The sequence below is a fragment of the Python bivittatus genome, unplaced genomic scaffold (genome assembly GCF_059951505.1).
Source record: "Python bivittatus isolate LINGU-HERP-01145 unplaced genomic scaffold, Pbiv_v1 ctg000080_np1212, whole genome shotgun sequence".
In the NCBI taxonomy this organism is placed as follows: domain Eukaryota; kingdom Metazoa; phylum Chordata; class Lepidosauria; order Squamata; family Pythonidae; genus Python; species Python bivittatus.
The window spans coordinates 33,238,020-33,257,610 of record NW_028277035.1 but is presented as its reverse complement, the minus strand read 5'-3'; the positions used below and the strand labels follow the sequence as shown (position 1 = coordinate 33,257,610).

The following is a 19,591-nucleotide window of genomic DNA, read 5'->3' as shown; positions in this document are numbered from 1 at the left end:
TGATAAAGATATATATTACAAAACAAGTCTTCAGATGATTCAAGTCAGCTGAAAATATAAAAAATGTTTGACATTTATCAATAGATCTTTAAATTAACCACAGGGTTCGGCTAATGACAAACTGTCTTTGTTATTACAGGAATAGTGGTCCAAATCATCTAAAGAGAAGCCAGCTGGAAAAGCTGATATAGATAATTAAATAAATGTTCTTCTGTTCACACATAATACAATTAAAAAACTATTTTAAAGATGCTAAATATCATAGGCACAACTCCTATTCATTTCAAAGGATATTATGACAATAGAAATATAAAGCTTGGCTCCAAAGATCTGTACCAACAGAAGGTATTTCTTCATTTGCAAAATAGATTTCCCAAATTCTGTGAACATACAATTTTATGGCAACCGTCCATGTGGAATACTATAACTTCCTAGCCATTACCTCAAATTCAAGTAGCAATCCCCTAGCTATTTGTTTTGAGAAATCCTGGAGAACTGGTGAAATACCTAGAAGGTAGAAATAAAATTAAAAACAATCTTGGTAGGTTGAAGAAATGGGCAGAAAGTAACAGAATGAAATTTAACTACAATTGTAGACTTACAAAGCAAAAACCAAACGTAGAGATCTAGATTAAGAACTATCTGGTTTAGTAATAGTATTTGCAAAAAGATCTTGGAACTGTAGCTGATTGCAAACTGAACATTTGTCAGCAGTATAATGTGACTGAAAAGAAATATAGTTTTTAGGTTGTATGAAAAGTATAATTTCTAAATCTTAGGAAATAATTCTTCAATTCTTTTCTGGATTGTTCAGACCCCACCTTGAATATTGTGCACCATACAGTAGTGGATAGGATCAGATTGACCCAGACTTAAAAGAGCCACAAAAGCACTGGACTCTGGACAGGTGGTTTCTTTCTTTCTTTCTTTCTTTCTTTCTTTCTTTCTTTCTTTCTTTCTTTCTTTCTTTCTTTCTTTCTTTCTATCTATCTATCTATCTATCTATCTATCTATCTATCTATCTATCATCTTCTCCTATGAGGGTTGAGGAGATGTTTTACTTGAAAAAAACCAAGATATAAAAGTGAAACGTGAAACTTACAATGCCAGATATGAGTGCTTTCTATTGCCTCTATTCCATATTCTATTCTATTACTATTATTATTTCTATTTTTTTTTTTTTTGGTCTGTTCAGTCATGCCCGATTCTTGGAGACTGCCTGAACAAGTCCCCATAGTTTTCTTGCAAGGTTTTTCAGAAGTGGTTTGCCCTTGCCTTCTTCCTAGGGCTGAGAGAAAGTGATTGGCCCAAGGTCACCCAGCTGGCTTCATGCCTAGGCGGGACCAGAACTCATGGTCCTGGTTTCTAGCCGAGTGCCTTAACCACCACACCAAACTGGCTCTCAGTTTAATTTTGTTAAAAAATTAATAATAATTTTAAAAATTGGCTATTATTATATTATAATATAATAATATAATTATTTCTATATTACTATGCTAATTACTATTACTATAACAATTACTATGCTCTATTACTATTCACTTACTATTACTACAATATTACAATCTATAGTATCTATAGTATAACTATTGTATCTATATACAATAGTTATACTATTAGTATACAATAGTTATCTATAGTATAACTATTCTTACTCTATAGTATATTCTATTATTATTACAACATTTCCTCTTTACTATTACGATACTAAACTCTATAGAATTACTATTATATAGCAATGTGTTCTTACAAATCCTGTTCTGCCTTCTGCCTTAATTCCTCTCTCTGAGACTTCTGCAGTTCCCCCCCCCCCCCGGTTAATGGCCAGAATGTAGAGTACTTGCACCTCTCCACATTTGCTTTGCTGTGCCTCTGTACTTCTTTTTCCTCTGGGCCATCCGCTCCCTTTGAAGGAAAAACATCTTCTTCTCAGAGTACTAAACACTGCTCTGTTTAATACTGGCTGCCCAGCTTCCAAAACACACATCTCCTCCCACACCTGTGTCAAGGTTGCAGCTTTACTGGCCACTCTGCCATGCTGACGCTGGAGAAACGGCTCAAATGGGAGGGGAAGAAGGCAGCACGGGGGCCTGCAATTTTTCTAAGCAGCCTGCTCTTCCACACAGATAAAATGGAACAGGCTGAATAAGAGCAAATAACTGGATCAAAATAAAGAAACTAACTCTGAAGAAGAGAGATTGAATGAGTGCTGCATGTTGATTTATTTATTATATCACATTCACCTCTATTTATTATATCAATTTATATATAGCTACCGATCTCACAGTCAGGACTCTAGGCAGCGAACACAGTAGCAAAAAACAAAATAAAAATAATAACTAATAACACAATAACAACACAGTGGCACCTGACGGCAATCAATTCAACCACATAAACATAATAATATCAAAGAAAACCACAATGACAGGCTCACCCAACCTATGGGCCCCACATTCCGCTTTGGGTAAAGACTAAGGGGGATGTAATAGCAAATACCTGAAAGGATGATGCATAGAAAGAAGCCCAAGGCCTGTGCTCTCTTATTCCAGAATACAGGACGTAGAATCATGGATTCCAGTTACAGGAATGCACGTGCTGGATGAATGTTGTAACAGTAGAAGCAGTTAGACAGTGAAACCCCAAATACCCAAGGAGGTGTGGAGCTCTGCCTCACTGGATGTGCTCAAGTAAAGTCTTGACAGCCACTCATCTGGCATGTTTTCATTCAATTTCCTGCACTGGGCTGAGGGTTCGACTTGAGAGCCTAAGTGACATTTTCCATCTTTTAATATTCTATGATTCTAGCCACTTTCCCATCAAGAAATGAACTTTGACTTCCACTGGCAAAAAAGTGAATATTTGCACCCCTAATCATACTATATTTTGCAATTTTATAATCCCCACTTTAGAGACACTAGAGAAATTGTAGATAATCATATACTGGGCACATTTTCTTTTAATATTGGATCCATCTGCTTGCTTATTAGAAATAATAATAGATGTTCAGTGGGGCCAATATTTTTAATTCAAAACATATATTTCTACAGTCAAAAAGCATCTCATTACTTTCCACGCTTCTGTCTTTTGGGTAGAGATGCTTTTAAAAGTACCATATGGCAAACAAATTATAAACTGTTCTAAACTGGTTCATTGAATTTAAGACTACCAATGTTTATTCTTTATTGGTGCACATTAACATAAAGTTTAACGACATCTGTTTGTATAGGAAAATTTGCAAATCTGTTAGGAATGGTGATGGGTCTTATTTGCAAGTGTGCATAAGATTTCTTGTGCTTGATTCGGTAAGTTCATTTAACTTAACAGTTCAAATTTTAATTTATTACATTCTTATCAATAATTAATCTAGCGCTTTTTGCTGGTGGGTTACTGAGACAGCATTTGCATTCTATTGTCGAAAGCAGCGGTGCTCTTGATGTGTCTCCATAGCCCTGCTGAGATGGGGCTGATTTTTTCCCAGGCTAACTCTGTTGGGATTTCACTGCCACGCTGAGCACCAAAGGCATAAGAACAGCCGCCATCCTTCCCCTGGTGTTCCTCCCTTCTCTGTTCTGCATTCCATCCCCAACATGCCTAGCTTCCCTTCTTGGTCAGAGTCACATTCGCAGGGCCCTCAAAGAAGAGCATTTGAGTCTGAGATGCACTCTGGTGAGCCACACTACTTTCTTCTGCTGGAATAAATGACAGTTACTTTGCATGTGAGAGAATATTTTGCACCACCATGGAATGAGAAGTAATGTAACATTTGGATAATCATGAAAGAAAGAAAGATGCTATTTACAAAAAGCTAAGCTCAGATCACAGAATCCTAAAATGTAGTGCATTTACACTATTCCAGGGTTCTACAAATATCAAAATATAAAAAGAATAATTAGCTATGGTGTTGAAATAAACTGAGGTGTTTTCTACTTTGCATCTACTCTAAGAACTCTTGCAAATAAACAGAAAACAAGTGGTGCGTATGCAGTCAACTGAAGTAATTGGGACACACACACACACACACACACACACACTTCTATGTTTAAGTAGACAATAGGTCTACAGTATTAAAAATCATAACATTAGGGGAGAGAATTGGGTTGAATACATTACAATTTTGTATTCTCAAGATGTATGGCCATTATTATATTGATATACAGTATAACTGAGACCAAGAGTGGGGTGTGGGGTGTCATAATTAATTTCACGAAATTGTAGAGGCCAGTTACAAAATTGTTATTAACTTCTTATAAATAGGCACTTCCTATCATGCCAGCCTTCTGTAGAAATGCAAGAAAAGGGGAAAAACTTAAATCAGCACCTAGGTTCAAAATAGATTCATTTCTAACCCACTCCAAACATTTGTCAAGATTACCAACATCTTTACATAGTGTAATATAGTATAAAAGTGAGATATACGTAAATTGAATAAATGAATAAATAAATCAATAAACTACCATAAAGGTCTAAATAAAATTACTTTATTATTGTTGGTCACACAGTCAGCCAGATGTTTAGATTGGATTTGGCATTTTTATCCACCTATTGAGTCCTTCCCAAGGATGTGGGATAGGCAGATGTTGTTGTTTGATGGTGTTAAAGGTATCATCACAGGATACAAGCTGTTCCAAGTAAAGCTGCCTTTTGCAATTGACTGATGGTGATTTTGTCAATGCTGATGGTATTCAAGTATTTAACAACTTCTTCACTCTTCTGATGTATTCACTACTGTATGTATATGTGTATTCTTCTTGACTTCAGTGTGTTTGATGTTGTCAGCCTGAAGGATGCCCAGGTATTTGTAGTGATCTTCTTCATCCAGACTCTTGATGTTATTTCCATTGCAACTTGATTCCTTCAGTTTTCACTATTTTTCCCCTGTTGATGGCAAGGGTGGCACATTTGTCCAGTCCAAACTCCATTGCAATATCTTGGCTGTATATTCGGACAGTGTTGAGCAGCGATTCTATTTCAGATGGTGTTTTTCCATACAGGTTCATGTAAAGGAGATGGGATAGTGTGGCAGATGTTTTTGATGTTTGATAGCCATGGCCTGACTTGTTCAGTATTGTTGACAGAGGAATCAATGCAATGACAAACAGTAGTGGTGATAGTTAGTCTCCTTGAAAGATTCCTCCCTTGATATTCACCTCTCCCAGTCTATCACCATTGACCAGGAACTGTGTCTTCCATTGTGCCATTGATCTTTGCACAAAGCTTCTGATGCTGTTATTATTGTTGGTTGCACAGTCAGCCAGATGTTTAGACTGGATTTGGCATTTTTATCCACCTATAGAGTCCTTCCCAAGGACCTGGGATAGACAGATGTAGTTGTTTGATGGTGTTAAAGATATCATTGCAGGATGAAAGCTGTTCCACGTAAAGCTGCCTTTTGCAATTGACTGATGATTTTGTCAATGCTGATGGTCTTCAAGTGGTGCTCCAGATGTTTTGAGGTTGCACCCAAGGCGTCTATTACTATTGGTACTATCTTTGCTTTCTTTTACCACAGTCATTCTATTTCTATTTGCAGATCTTTGTATTTTGTGATTTTCTCCAGTTTTTTCTCTTCTGTTCTGCTGTCTCCAGGTATTGCAATGTCCACTATCCAGCCTTTTTTGTCTTTCTTATCAACAATTGTTAAGTCTGGGTTGTTATGTGGCAGGTGCTTGTCTTTAGTTGTACTTTAGCTTCTTCATTTTCTATTACTTTGTCTGTTTTGTGGTCCCACCAGTTCTTGCTTGCAGGCAAATGGTATTTCTTGCAGATATTCCAATGCACCATTCTTGCTATTTTGTCATGCTGTTGTTTGTAGTCAGTCTGCGCAATCTTCTTGCAACAGCTAACTAGGTGGTCCACTGTTTCTTCAGCTTCTTTGCAGAGGTGGCATTTGCTGTCTATTGCTATCTTCTCAGTTTTGGCCTTGTAGGTATTTGTTTTTAAGGCTTGGTCTTGTGCAGCCAGAATTAGCCCCTCTGTCTCTTTCTTCAACTTTTCTGCTTTTAGCCATTGCCAGGTCTTGTTGTTATCTGCTTTGATTGCTAGGTTTGTGTGTGTGTGTGTGTGTGTGTGTGTGTGTGTGTACTGGCCATCTAATACTTTGCCTTGCCATGTCTCTTTTCTATTCTTCATTTGGTCTTTCTTGTAGGCCAGTTTGATCTCTTTAGTATTCAGTAAGCCTTCATAGTGTACTAGCTTCAGTGCATCTTCTTCACTGTCCTTCAGTAGTCCTTCATTCTTCTAATACCCTTTCTTCTTCACCTGTCTGGTGTACTTGCAACATGCCATGCCCACCTATGCACCTTGGTAAGTAGAGTCTGTCAACATCACTGGGTGGATGAAGAGCATGATTTGTCATTATTTTTCTGCTCTTCCTATCCAGGGCTTCTAGTTCTGCTTGAGTCCAGTCCACTATGCCAGCTGTGTATCTAATGACTGGAATTGCCCAGGTGTTAATTGCTTTGTTGGTAATTCTTCCACTGAGTTTGGTCTTTAAGATCTTCTTCATTCTCATGATGTATTCATTACTAACCTCCTTGACTTCAATATGCTTGATGTTGTCAGTTTGAAGGATGCCCAGGTATTTGTAGTGCTCTTCTTCATCCAGACTCTTAATGTTATTTCTGTAGGGCATCTTGATTCCTTCAGTTTTCACTATTTTTCCCCTGCTGATGGTAAGTAAGCACATTTGTCCAGTCCAAACTCTATTGCAATATCTTGGGTGTATATTCAGACAATGTTGAGCAACGATTCTATTTCAGATGGTGTTTTTCCATACAGCTTCATATCATACATGTAAAGGAGGTGGGATAGCCCGGCAGATGTTTTTGATGTTTGATAGCCATGGCCTGACTTGCTCAGTATTGTTGACAGAGGAATCAATGCAATGACAAACAGTAGTGGTGATAGTTAGTCTCCTTGAAAGATTCCTCCCTTGATATTCACCTCTCCCAGGCTATCACCATTGACCAGGAACTGTGTCTTCCATTGTGCCATTGATCTTTGCACAAAGCTTCTGATGTTTCTGCTGACTCCTCTTATTTCTAGGCACTTGATTATCCAGTCATGTGGCAGGGAGTCAAATACCTTCTTGTAATCAATCCAAGCTACATTCAAGTTGGTCTTCCTTCTCTTGCAGTTTTCCAAAATCATCTTGTCAGTTAGGAGCTGATCTTTTGTTCCTCTGCTGTTCAGGAAATTTGCTGGAAAGAATGATATTAATACCTCCTTAGACCCGGTAAAGGTGCAAGAATATTAACAAAGTGAGAGGTTCTAATTAGTAAACCTGTTTTCTTTTACTGTATTATTGAAATGAAGACTAATTTCCCTGACATAAATTATTTTTAAAATGGAAGGTTTGACTTGGATTCACTGAGTATATTGTAATAGACGAAGATGAATTTTATAGTCTGTTTACTTCTGCGGGGCATGGGGTAATCTTAAAATCAGGACTGTCTTCTCTCTCCATTATGACATTTTAATAGCACCTTAGCTACTTCATTCAAATGGAAGTTTCATCAAACAATCCCGAATTCTGCCTGTAGCCTTTTGGGATGTATTGCTGGGGTTGTCCAAAACAGATTAAATTCGTCTTTTTACTAATTCTTACTAATATAAGAAATTTTACTAATTGTCACACAAGAGAAATCCAGAGCATCTAATATTTTCTATGTCATGCAAAATATTCATATTTTTTACCAAGCAAATGTAAAAACTTCAGATTGAATGAGAAAACACAAAAAACAGGGAGGATAGAGAGATTGCTGTTCACATGTTCCCTATTCCATAGCATTAGAAAGTATCTTCATTCACTGCATAACAAATCATTGATAAGTACTTTGGGCAAGTACAAAAATTAGAACTAGGGCTATGTTTAATTCTAGAAATGTCATATTCAGGAAAAAAACACCACACAGTGCTTTGGCTCATGAGCTTCCAAGTCTTTTCCTTTCTTCTCCCTCCTAAGTGCCATTGTTAATCTACAAACGTAAGAAAGAAATGACGACGTCTTTTCATCCTTCTTTCTTTCTCCTCTCTTCTTGTTCCTTTATTCTCTGTCAAAGCCTTAGGTCTGGGGAAAAAAACAAAGTCCTGACATGATAGCTAATAAATAAAATCAATACTGTAATCTCAGTGGAAAATAGAACACTCATAGTAATTTTAAGAATGCAATTATTTGTCATATAATTTACCAATTCTATTTGATGCCCAGGAAAATCTACTCCTTATAGCTTTTCTTTTTCTTTTTTAGGTATAGGAAGAAGATTCTAACTCACTTATTAGCACTGCAGTTTTTTCCGGTCTTATCATCATAGGCAGCACTAAAGCATTATACACATTTTCCAGAACTAAAATGTGTCCAGTTTTTACAATTAGCAGCATTACCTAGAACATCTTCTCTCACTGGGATTTGATGAATGCAGCAGAAATTTATGAGATGGGAATGAAAAATAAATGTCTGTTGGGGGGAGATGGGAGGCATACAAATTAAATAAATAAATAAATAAATAAATAAATAAATAAATAAATGGGTTCACATATCACAGTAAGCCATATTTTGATGTTGTGTACTGTGAATCCAGGTATTCTGCTTTGTAAACCTTGCTTTTTAGATTGGGCAAGCTCAGCTGATATTTTGTATTTGCCCTTTTTTTCATAGCCTTTAAATGCAAAATAATAATGAAGCAATAAATGCAGGATAGGGTTTTTGATACAATCTCTATAATTTCAATTACTCAATCTGCTTTGATGCTCTACAGTCTTTTCATGCTTCTGGTAGACCAATTCAGTGCATATTAACTCACATATAAATTGTGGTTTGTTGATGGGAACCTACTGGTAAATGGAGATAGACAGAATGGAAATCAAGAACAGGATTTCCTTTCATTTCCTGCATAAACTTGATATACAGTATGTACATAAATCGGAAACTATTTTAACTGTAAGATACCGAAGCTAATACAATTTGACAGTGTGATTTTGATGACTGAATGCCAGTTCAATGACCAAATTTAAATGAAAATCGAGCACATAGAGTCCCTAATTTACCTCTTCAGAGCAGCCTTATTCCATGTAAATAGCGTGAGACCCACACTGTTGGGTTGGGAGCTTTATAAGGAAATTATTTCCCTAACAATAAGAGTGAAAAGAAAGATAACTTCATGCTGCACTGTATCCATAACCCCATCATTTTTCTAGTTACAAAACAAGTTCACTGACCAAGTCAATTATCTTATGATAAGTGCCCAATTTATGAGGTCCCTTTATGTACAGTCTAATCCATAATTTTAAACAGGTCACTGTTTATATACCAGCATACATTCAATATATGCACTGAGTATCTTGAGAAGCTCTTCACGGGGAAGGCAGACTGATTAGCAGCTTGAAATTAAGGCAATTCAGACATGAAAAACAGAGCAAGAGAGTTGGCATCATTAGAATGCTAATAGCACAAGGACATTAGCAACCCCCAAAATACAAGTAATAAAAATAAGCAGCTAACACAAAATGAGAGCCAGTCGTTCCCGTAATAAAAAAAAAAATCACAGTTAAATAAAGAATAGAATTAACTGTTAATATATTCATTCAGGGTGAAAAGTTTAAGATTAAGTACTGAATAGAAAATTGTTGAGTGCCATAACGTCTAACTGTTCACCTGAACATGATATTATATACTAGCAATTATGCATTAAAAATACTAAACCTCCTCTGCCAAATTACATCCTATGGCCAACAAAAACATCTAAATCCTGGGGATGGGAGTGGTTGGGAAATGCTGAAAAGGTGGATTGAGATGGTACACAGAAATTGTGTTGAGCTTCTCATACGAACAGAGATATATTTTAATTATATTCCAGTACAAACTCTGAATCTGATATTGTTGACTGTGTGAAGGCCTAGTTTAAATCTAGAAAGACAGGTGCTTTCTAGAGCACACAGAAGCCTGGTATTTTTACCTTGTTCTTTTGCAGGGTATGGCCTGCTCAGTTGTAGGGTCCACTTATTTTGTATTGTGCTTGCCAAGTTCTTATGGTGAGGCTCATCAATGCCTGATATGATAAGAGGTTTTGATTTTCAGTCACCTTGTTCTAGAGCCTTATGCTGATTTGGGCTGAGAGGAAGTGGCTGGTCCAAGGCCACCCAGCTGGCTTCAGTCTCTCTGGGAGTCTAGAACCTGGGTCTCCCTCATCCTAGCTCAGAGCCTTAATTACTACACCATACTGGCTCTCAAGCCTAGCATTTTTGTAATAGCAATTATGTCCTGAGTAAGCTTTTAGCATTTAATAAAACAAACCCCACCAATCTATACTTTAGCCCATAAGTATTTCATTGTATAGCAATGATTACATAAGATAATAGATTGTCTGTAAAGTGTCAGTGAACTGCCTCAGATTTTTGTCACAGAAGGTTCATTGATACATAATGATTTAGAAAAGGACATAACTGTGCTGTCCTCTTCCATACGTAACAGTGCCAACAGGCCTTATTTGCAGTAAATGCCACATTGGTCAAAGATGATCAATAGCATCTACTTAAATTTTAATGAAGCAATATTCTGAAAAGTTTAATTGCCACACCTGTTTGCCTTACCAATAACAAAGCGTTAATGAAAAACATTTTCAGGGAGCTTTGTTTTGACTTATTTGGCGTGTTTTCAGGATCTCTGTGCAACGTACCATGCTTCTAGCATTCTACAGATTTAAATGGGAATTCAACACCTTACTGTGGAAGAAAAGATAACTTCCAGCTTGATGTCTGCCATCAATTTAAATCAGTTTTACAATCTGCATTTTTTTCTGATTGATATAGACTCTCTACTTTTTAATGAGTAAGCAAAGAAGTATTGAACATGAAGCACCATGTATACAACCACAACAAAGCTGATAACATGCCTGGTTATAATCAAAATGATTTTGAAAGAATTCCACTAATCAGTCTGTTAAAGAATATGTTGCTTCCCTTGGGGAGAGAGATTGCATTTTGATGAACTGCATAACTTTTCAAAGAAGTACAGCATCCAATTTCTTCTTCTCCCGTTATCTTTATGCTAAGAACCAAACGGATATTTGATTTCAGGATCAGGTGTGTCCAAATCAGTTCCATGATTGAAGCAATAATATCCAGCATATATATTACTATGAGAAATGTCCTCCGCATGTTCATTTGCAAAATAAAAAAAAAAATCCTTTAGCAACAGATTTGGCATGAACAAAAAGCTAGAACAAGTTTTAAAATGCGTTCAAAACATTTTAAACAAGCTTCTGTAGTTTGTATGGACATTCCAGTAGTTATGAAAGAGATTTTGCAAAGTCATAGCTAAGAGCAATATTGTAGGATTTGTCAGATTGCTTTCCTATAGTAATTATGGACCTATGCTTTTTAGGATTACCAATTCTGAACTGAAGTTGTAACTGTTGTGGACAGTCACTAAGGTAAATGGAATATGTATTATCATAGTAAGCCATGTATTCTTTTTCTGTTTTACCTTCTTCTTGGCAGATTTCCTAGAGCTAAGCTCGTATTTCACATTAGTGTTTCCAGCATTTGGTTGCCAATACAACACTCACTCTTTTCTGGGTACTGTAGATGAGACAGATGTTTCTGCCACATTGTCGTTTAGCACAGTTGAGGGGTGTACCATTAATCCTGGGGGATTTTTGCACTCACAATGAAACAAAAAACACATTTATCAGGGTTATCTTTCAATGCTAGTATGACATTCGTGTTATTATTGACCTTTGGTTTTCAGCCTGAGAAATCAAGACTAATCCTAATCCCATCACATTTAGTCAATGCTAGAGTAAATTATTTCAGTTCTACATTTGGACATTTGCAACCATACACACATTTTTAGCACGTTAAGCTTGATAAATAATATATTATAATATATACTAAATATAAGAAACTGGATCTGAATGTTAAAGAATCAACTCATACTTATTTATTTTTTATTTTAACAAGATCATGACCAAGTCCTGAATAATTAGATCTATGTTATATTTTGAAACAGTATGCTAATTAGCATTGATGATGTTACCTAGTTGGGTAATGAAACATCTGCAAGCAAACGACTAAGCTCAGGGAGCACCAAGGACTCCACGGTTCAGTCCTGAGCTACACATACTCTCTTCTATTGAAATATCCTAATTGCAATGCATGTGGTGATGAAATTTTACAACACAAGTACAAGTAACACCTTCTTGTTCTAGAAAAAAAATGTCTAAAATGTCCACATTAAAACATTAAAAATAGATATGCTAAGTATTTCTCAGAAAGAAAAAAATAGCTTAATGTCCACAACATGAAACAGTTTCAGTCTAATATTTATTTTACCTTGATCAAAAGGCTTGCTTGGATTCCAGTTTCTGAAATAATCATCCTAAATGAAAGAAGATGGATACAATTAAAATACATTTTAAGCACCCTTTCGGTCATATGCGGGTGTGTACACATGTTCTAATGTGCATATATGCACACCCATACACATATCTTACTGGCAAAGAGTTATGTCCACCAGACTTTGCCACTCTTCCAAGGTGCAGCACTTGAGTGAAGTACTTTCAGACCATTCCATTGTAAACTTTAAATGATTGAAAGTTATGTATTGAGTTATGAACAATGGTAGTATCCTATGAAGGGCTGAATCTGTTTTAATTTGAGCCTTACATTAAGCCAATATAACCATCAGCCATTTCCATTAAGGATATTGCTGACTTTTGATGATTTGTGGTTATTACTGTATTTATTTGATATGATAATGTTTGATTTTTCCCTGAAATAATGGAAATAGGGATAGAAGTATGTCATCTTAAATTTCCTGAGAATAGAAGATGCTGAAAAGGAGTAAATGGCTGCAGACAACATTACAATAGGTGCCTTGAACATAAGATTAGATGTCATGAGCTAACTTTGGAGGAACAGGGTTTATCCTTGCTGATTGCTTTGTTAAATTTAATTTTTGTGATTCCTAAATAGGACTTTTCTTTCTTTCTTTCCTATCCCTGGCTTTCAAAGTGATCTCATCCTTTGTCTTGAATCCATCCTGGGTTTTTTCTCACCCTCCTTTTTTCTTCCTTGCCTGGAGCAACTATCCTTCCCTTTCCCCATTTTTTTCTCCTTCTGTTTTTTGTTGAGTCTACTGGAATGAGGATGGGAAGTGTGTGCTTGTGTAACCATCTCTTTCTGTCTACAAGTATGTGGGAGAACAAATGCTTGTTATATGGGTCAATTCACTTTATAAAGGGCTCCCTTCATTTTACTAGCAATGACTTTTAATTAGATGCATTCATTTAATTCTTTTTAAAATTTTGTTTTTGGTTCTTGCCCTGCCATTTTTCAGGAGTGTGGTGGTAGTTATATGACCTAGATAGGCATACACATATATGTTTATTGGGGAAATTTTTCTAAACCTGTCTTAGTTGAAGTTGGCAATTCTATATAAAAAACTGGAAAATCTGGATATTGAACAATGTTTTCATCCATATTTCCTTTTTTCTAGTGTTTCTTTAGGGGAAGGAATGGTTTTAAATGAAGGAATGAAGAAATACAGTATGTATTAACAATTGTATTTGACAATTTAAATATTAGAGAAATAATACAAAAACTACTATGATAGAAAGGTGAAGTTAGATAGCCTTAACTGGGTAGGGGGCAATTTATGGTAAAGAATATGCAGCTCATGCAACTAGTTTACTCACATTGAGCAGTAAAGCTACCGAGGCTTGAATTCATTTTGCAATTTTCTAATTAAAGGAAAAAATGAAAGGATGATCTTAAGTGGGTTAGTCATCATAAAGTTTTACAACTGAAGAGAATAAATTACTTGCATACCAAAAATATTATCAAGAGTGACTCTAACAAGCTCTCGTTTCTCCTCAATAAATTAAAATTGTGCATATTTATTACATCTCTTATTCTATAAACTATTCATTACTTAAATCACCTAAACTGAGAATCATGAAGGAGTAAAAAATACGTCTGGAAAAACAGTGTTAAGTTTTTATGGATTCAGAGCATATGGAAGCCTATAAATTTTAGAAACACAGAAACAATGAATGTTTCACCAGCAGAAGAACTATAGTTTTGTTTCTGAAGAAACATTCATGCATAGTAAATATAACAAGAGATAATTTCAGAGAAGTATCCCTTCATGGAAAATTTGAAAAGAATGCTGTAACATGGAAAAAATTGCCACAGCAATAATATATCCATTATTGAAGTCCTTTTCTTCAAAACACAAATTTTATTTGTGGTGATAATGAGACAAACTATAGATGAGGATCAAGTCATTGTGAAAGGAAACATAGAGAATAAAATAAAGAATATCTCAGTTTAAAACATTTCAAATATATAGCATGCAACTATTATCAGTATCAGTATTATTCAGTATAACATATTTCTCCAAAATGCTTTACTACATCATCATTTATCAGCTCAGTTCTCTTCTTTTATGGCAGTATGACCACTGAATTGATTATTTATCTTCTTGAACAATTCCATTGATAGAAGATGTTTATTCACAGTTGGGCTGTGTCCAACTGCATCAGATTAGCAACACATGAATGCCACAAATGGATTCCTTCTTTCCATCACAGTCTCCAATCCATGGAAATGGAACTCAGTTGAATCTTGTTCAACTGAATACTCCTATACTAAATATGAGTAAATAAATATGACTAAAACAGCATCCAAGACTTCAGGGGAGCATTCTACAAAGATTCAGGGCAAAGGTGATTTAATCAAATTGACCACTCAATCAACTTTCCAAGTCGGTAGTTTGGTTCAAAACATTGAATTTGATTGGTTTTATACGGGTGCAAAAGTGTATTTTATTCAATGCATTGAATTGTTAATCCAAATCCAATTATGATTTTCCTTATCAGAATACTTTTTCAGGTTGAAACTATTCAAATTTCACATTGGCTCAACAATTTCAATCAAATCATAGCTGACTGGCACATCCTTAGCTGAAATGAATCTCATGGAAGTATATTTCTGAGCATGATGAAGCTTCCCTTGGAAAAAAGAAATGAGCTTACATTACTAAGGCATAACAAGTGTCGCTGATAAAGGTCAAAGGATGGCTCATTGAGTCCGCTTGGTGTTATATGTCCATGTACTGGTTTGAATTTCCTGAAAGAAAACCTAAGCTAGATCCTGATATTATTCTGAATCATCCAATACCCAAAGGTTTAAGACAGGCTCACATAATCTCTAGCCTCAGTCTAAAATAAAGTCAGTGTTAGGAACTTTACACTTAGGGTGCAGGATTTCATGAAAATATACACAATTTAAAACAATACAAAGCATATTGACATGGAATAGTTCATAAAAATATGAATGAAATGTACCACATCCTGATTAGATAAGATTTTTCTGGGCGGTTGTACTTGGCTGCTGAGCTACTGATCTCTGTGTTAGTTCATTAGTGCTGCATTATATATGACTGACATAATCATGTATAATTAATCCCTTGTAATCTCACTTATTTCTGTGGGAGAGTTGAAAACATTAATTTGTCTTTTTAAAATATGTATTAAGTATATAACTGTATCGGAGATGAGAACGCACATTTAAATAAATAGTTGAATGTTACATATGCTCTGGTCATTTCACAAAAGATGCAGCCATGGGTGAGATAACAAATTAAATATTTTAGAACACCAAAAACTAGAATAGAATGTAAAATTCAACAGCATATAGGGTACATTTTTAAAAAGAATTCTTCAGTCTTTATATAAATAAAGGAAAATAAAACATACCTCAACCTCCTGATAACGTAAGCATAATAAATAAGAGGAAACAAAAGAATTGTGTTAAATGCTGCAAAACTTTTAGCTTTTTATCTAGCAATAATTCATAAACAGACTTATTCCATGCAAATGCATAATTTAAAATCTGAAGATGTAAATATGTTTAGATGTTGCAAATCAGTCATCTTCAGTAAACCTTCTACACCAATTGAAAATATATGCTAGCTTCCAAGTTCATGGAAAATATTGTAAATTCTACTGCAAGTTATCTAGTATTTTCTGAGGTACTATTACCCACGGATTCATACTCACCATCCTAAGCACAATCAAGTTCTACTATCATACAATATTCTTAGAAGACCATAGAATAACATACTTGACAAGCTTAGAAGCTAGCATAACTGAACTATTGTTTCACAGACTCAAGAATAATAAGAGTTGGAAGGAGCCGTTTAGACCATTAAATCCAATCCTCTCCTTAGTACAAATCCAAGTTAAAGTTTCCTAGACAGATGTCTATCTAGTCTCTGCTTGAGCCCATTGGCATCCTGGGTAATTAGTTCCCTGGCTGAACTGCTTTTACTGCTAGGAATCCATTTTCCTGTAAGTTAAATCCATTATTCCATATACTACACTCAGGGACCAAATAGTTCTTGACTTTCTTATGAGTGACACATTTTCAGATATTTGAATAATGCTATCAAATCCCCCTGTGGTCTTCTCAATGCTAGACATGCTCAGCTCCTTCAATATATCTTTGTAAGACTTAGTTTCTAGTGCCATGATTATCCTCTTTGGCATTTGCTAATCCTGTTTCAGTTTCTATGACTTCTTCTTGAACATGGTGTCCAGAGCTACACATAGTACTCAAGTCTGAATCTTACAAAAACAGATTAAAGTGGAACTATTATCTTCTGTGATTTGGAAACTATACATCTGTTGTAATGGCTTTCTTTGTAGCTATAGCACACTTTTTCATCTGTAGTACTACCAAGTCAGATATCCCCCATCCTAGACCTGTGCTTTCAATTTCTCTTTTCTAACTGAAGAATGCTGTTTTATTAAATTTCTGAGACATATCAAGAATCTTTTCAATTTTAAAAGCTGTTGTACAATTTTTTCCTGTTGTCAGCAACAACCGAAACCTGAACCTTTTGTAGTAAAATCTTATGTCCCAAGATTTATTCTTGGATGTGGATTATTGTTTCTGTCAGCAAACAATATGACCTTGCTAGACCTTGCTAGAGAGCCTGACCTTGCTAGAGAGCCTGGAATGCTCTATGCATATACAGAGTCCATTATGGAATAAAGGAAATCCAATTCATTTTCCTCTCTGCCAACTTTTCTAGACTACAGTAAAGAAAATGCACTGATCCATATGGAGCTTTTCTTCAGATCATACATAATTTATTCCTTCTATTCACCTTATACTAGAGTTAGGTTAGGGAGCTGAAACTCAACTTTTTGACCTCTGCCAAGAGGCCATAATAACATCATAGGAAGGACAAAATTAAATTTTTGCAGGCTATTTTTTGCTTTTTTGGGGGGTGGGTACAGCTACACCCATTCTCACCCTTAATTCCTACCTGATGCAAAACCACAACAAAATTATTCCACTGATTTTCAGTAGCATGATTTTGAACTGTGGACATAAAAACATCTTGCTCCCAGAGGTATCTTACTAACCATTCCCATGCTTAATTTAGGGGGAGAGAAAAAAGGGACTGCTCCCAAGTTCAGTGGCATGATCTTGGACCACTGGAGGCTGCAACTGTGGGATTGGGGCTAGATGAAAACCCATCTATTAGAGGAAAGAAGCAGGAAATAAATAAAAGGTATTCTATATTAAATAGAATATTAAGAATCCAAAACAACGCAACTGTCATTTTTATTATTTCAGAAGAACTCTGGTAGTTCTCACTACTACTACTACAAGACAACTGAAAAATCAATACTCTTATAGGTAAATGATAAAAATAAGGCTAGCTGGTATTGAAACCATGTATGTTTAAGTTAACAATTTAACAGAGCTCTTAAAAGAGTCTTTGCTCTCTCAGCATTTCAAATTTAGTTCACCCATCATTAAGATCTATCCAGCCGGTTAAGGATGGAGAGAGAGAGAATGAGAGAGAGAGATCATACCAACGTATGATATAATGTCATGTTATAGTTGTCCATACTTTTCCATTTTAGCTATTTATTTTAAAAAATATCAGGTGTAGTCCCAAATCTGAAAGCCAGAAAAGAATCCCTAATTTTTGCTCCTTTTTTGAGAAGAGGGGGTTAAGCAGAGTTTCATGCACTGCCTTGAGTCTTGGAATATAAACTGCCATACAAATGAATGAATTCATTAATATATTATCTAGCTTCTGGGATAGGATGAACTTCAGGAGCAGGTGTACTATGGACACCAATGACTGTGATAAGAAGCTGTGTGCTTGATACTTCTGAGGCCTTTACTGGGAGAGTGATTCGATTTTGCTAAACCTTGAATTATGAATCAAAGTAACTGATCTGGATTGAAACAAAGGTTGCAAAAGGTGAAGCCAAATCTCCACAAAACACCCAAACTTGAAGTGGGAAATTTTGCAGTTGATTTTGCTTTTATTTCACTCTAAAACGTTAGGAGGGAGAGAAAAGATATGAAGTCAAGTGACTGTCAGACTGGCCTTTTAATCATATCTTTTTCTCAGTATTCATTCTAGAACCTTAATCTCCTGCCTATTATTTCATTGCCCCTATACTGATGTTTTGTCATACAAATAATATCAGAATATAAAGGAGCTTAGTCACAATCCTCTGAATTATATTTCTAATTTTTTTATATTCTTCATTCTCTCAGATGTTCATGCAGATTCTATTCCTTTATGTAGAGAAATAAATATGAGCTACTGTAGTTTGAGTTTTGAGAAAACTGGAAAAAAATCAGCCAACTGTGGTAATTTTAATCATAGTGTAAATTTATTATCCCTATTTTTAAAAATTTACAATTTGTACAACTTGATTGTGGGAAGAGTTAGTTGCTTAAAGCTACTGTTGAAAAATAGTGGAAAACCAATTACCTCCTTTCTTTGGGTCTGTGGTATTTAAAGGTGTAGAGAACTGGAAGAAAAACAGCATAACAACAAATAATCTTCAAGAACACCTCAGTTAATTAATCTCCATTTGAACCTGGTTTATGAATATTAATGAGATATTTCCTAATAAAATATTTCCTAACCTTCACTACAAACGTCTCCCGGCGTAGAGCTTACTGCTATTTTTTTTTTAAATTTCCTTATAGTTTTATATATATATATTTATTTTACTTAGTATTATATTTATATTATATTATATTATATTATATTATATTATATTATATTATATTATATTATATTATATTATATTATATTATATTAACATTATATATAAGATAAGGATGGCACCCTCTCTCCCAGGGTTTTGGAAAGCTTTGAAAATATGGCTTTGGTCATAGGCCTGGAGTTGATGTTTGTTATATGTTTAAAGGCCCTTGTTTGGTTTTGTGGATTTTGTTACTAGAGCATGCTGGTCTGGGGTGCCTGTTGATTTAATATTTTTAGTCTGCTTTTATGTCTCTTTTAGTTTTGTGTACTGTCCAGAGTACACAACGATGGGAGGCCAATAAATTTATAAATTTATAGGGGCTGGATAGCATAGTTGTTATAGCACTGCTCTTTGATGTGGGAGACTGGGTTTCGAATCCCATCTGGTAACTCCCTTACCAGGAGGGATCCTTGGGCAAAGACCCCCTAACGCTTCACCTGCCTACCTCAAATATGAGAGTGACACAAACTAAGAGAGTCATGCTGGCTCAGATGTCA

At 35.4% G+C, this 19,591-nt stretch overlaps 1 protein-coding gene and 1 long non-coding RNA gene across 5 annotated transcripts in view; one reads left to right on the top strand and one right to left on the bottom strand.

The window, feature by feature from the left end:
- SPOCK1 (SPARC (osteonectin), cwcv and kazal like domains proteoglycan 1) overlaps nt 1-19,591 on the bottom strand; it is a 524,632-nt gene that overhangs the window by 368,013 nt on the left and 137,028 nt on the right. For all 3 annotated transcript variants that reach the window (XM_088133786.1, XM_088133789.1, XM_088133787.1), the window contains exon 3: nt 12,331-12,376. In XM_088133786.1, the coding sequence (XP_087989912.1) occupies nt 12,331-12,376 (46 nt within the window). The remainder of the gene's footprint in view (nt 1-12,330; nt 12,377-19,591) is intronic.
- LOC148216659 (uncharacterized) overlaps nt 1-19,591 on the top strand; it is a 187,277-nt gene that overhangs the window by 93,792 nt on the left and 73,894 nt on the right. Inside the window, exon 5 of one of the 2 annotated variants that reach the window (XR_015794780.1) lies at nt 13,496-13,545. The exons of the other annotated variant lie outside the window; for it this stretch is intronic. This is a non-coding gene — a long non-coding RNA (uncharacterized LOC148216659). The remainder of the gene's footprint in view (nt 1-13,495; nt 13,546-19,591) is intronic. 2 annotated transcript variants of the gene reach the window in all.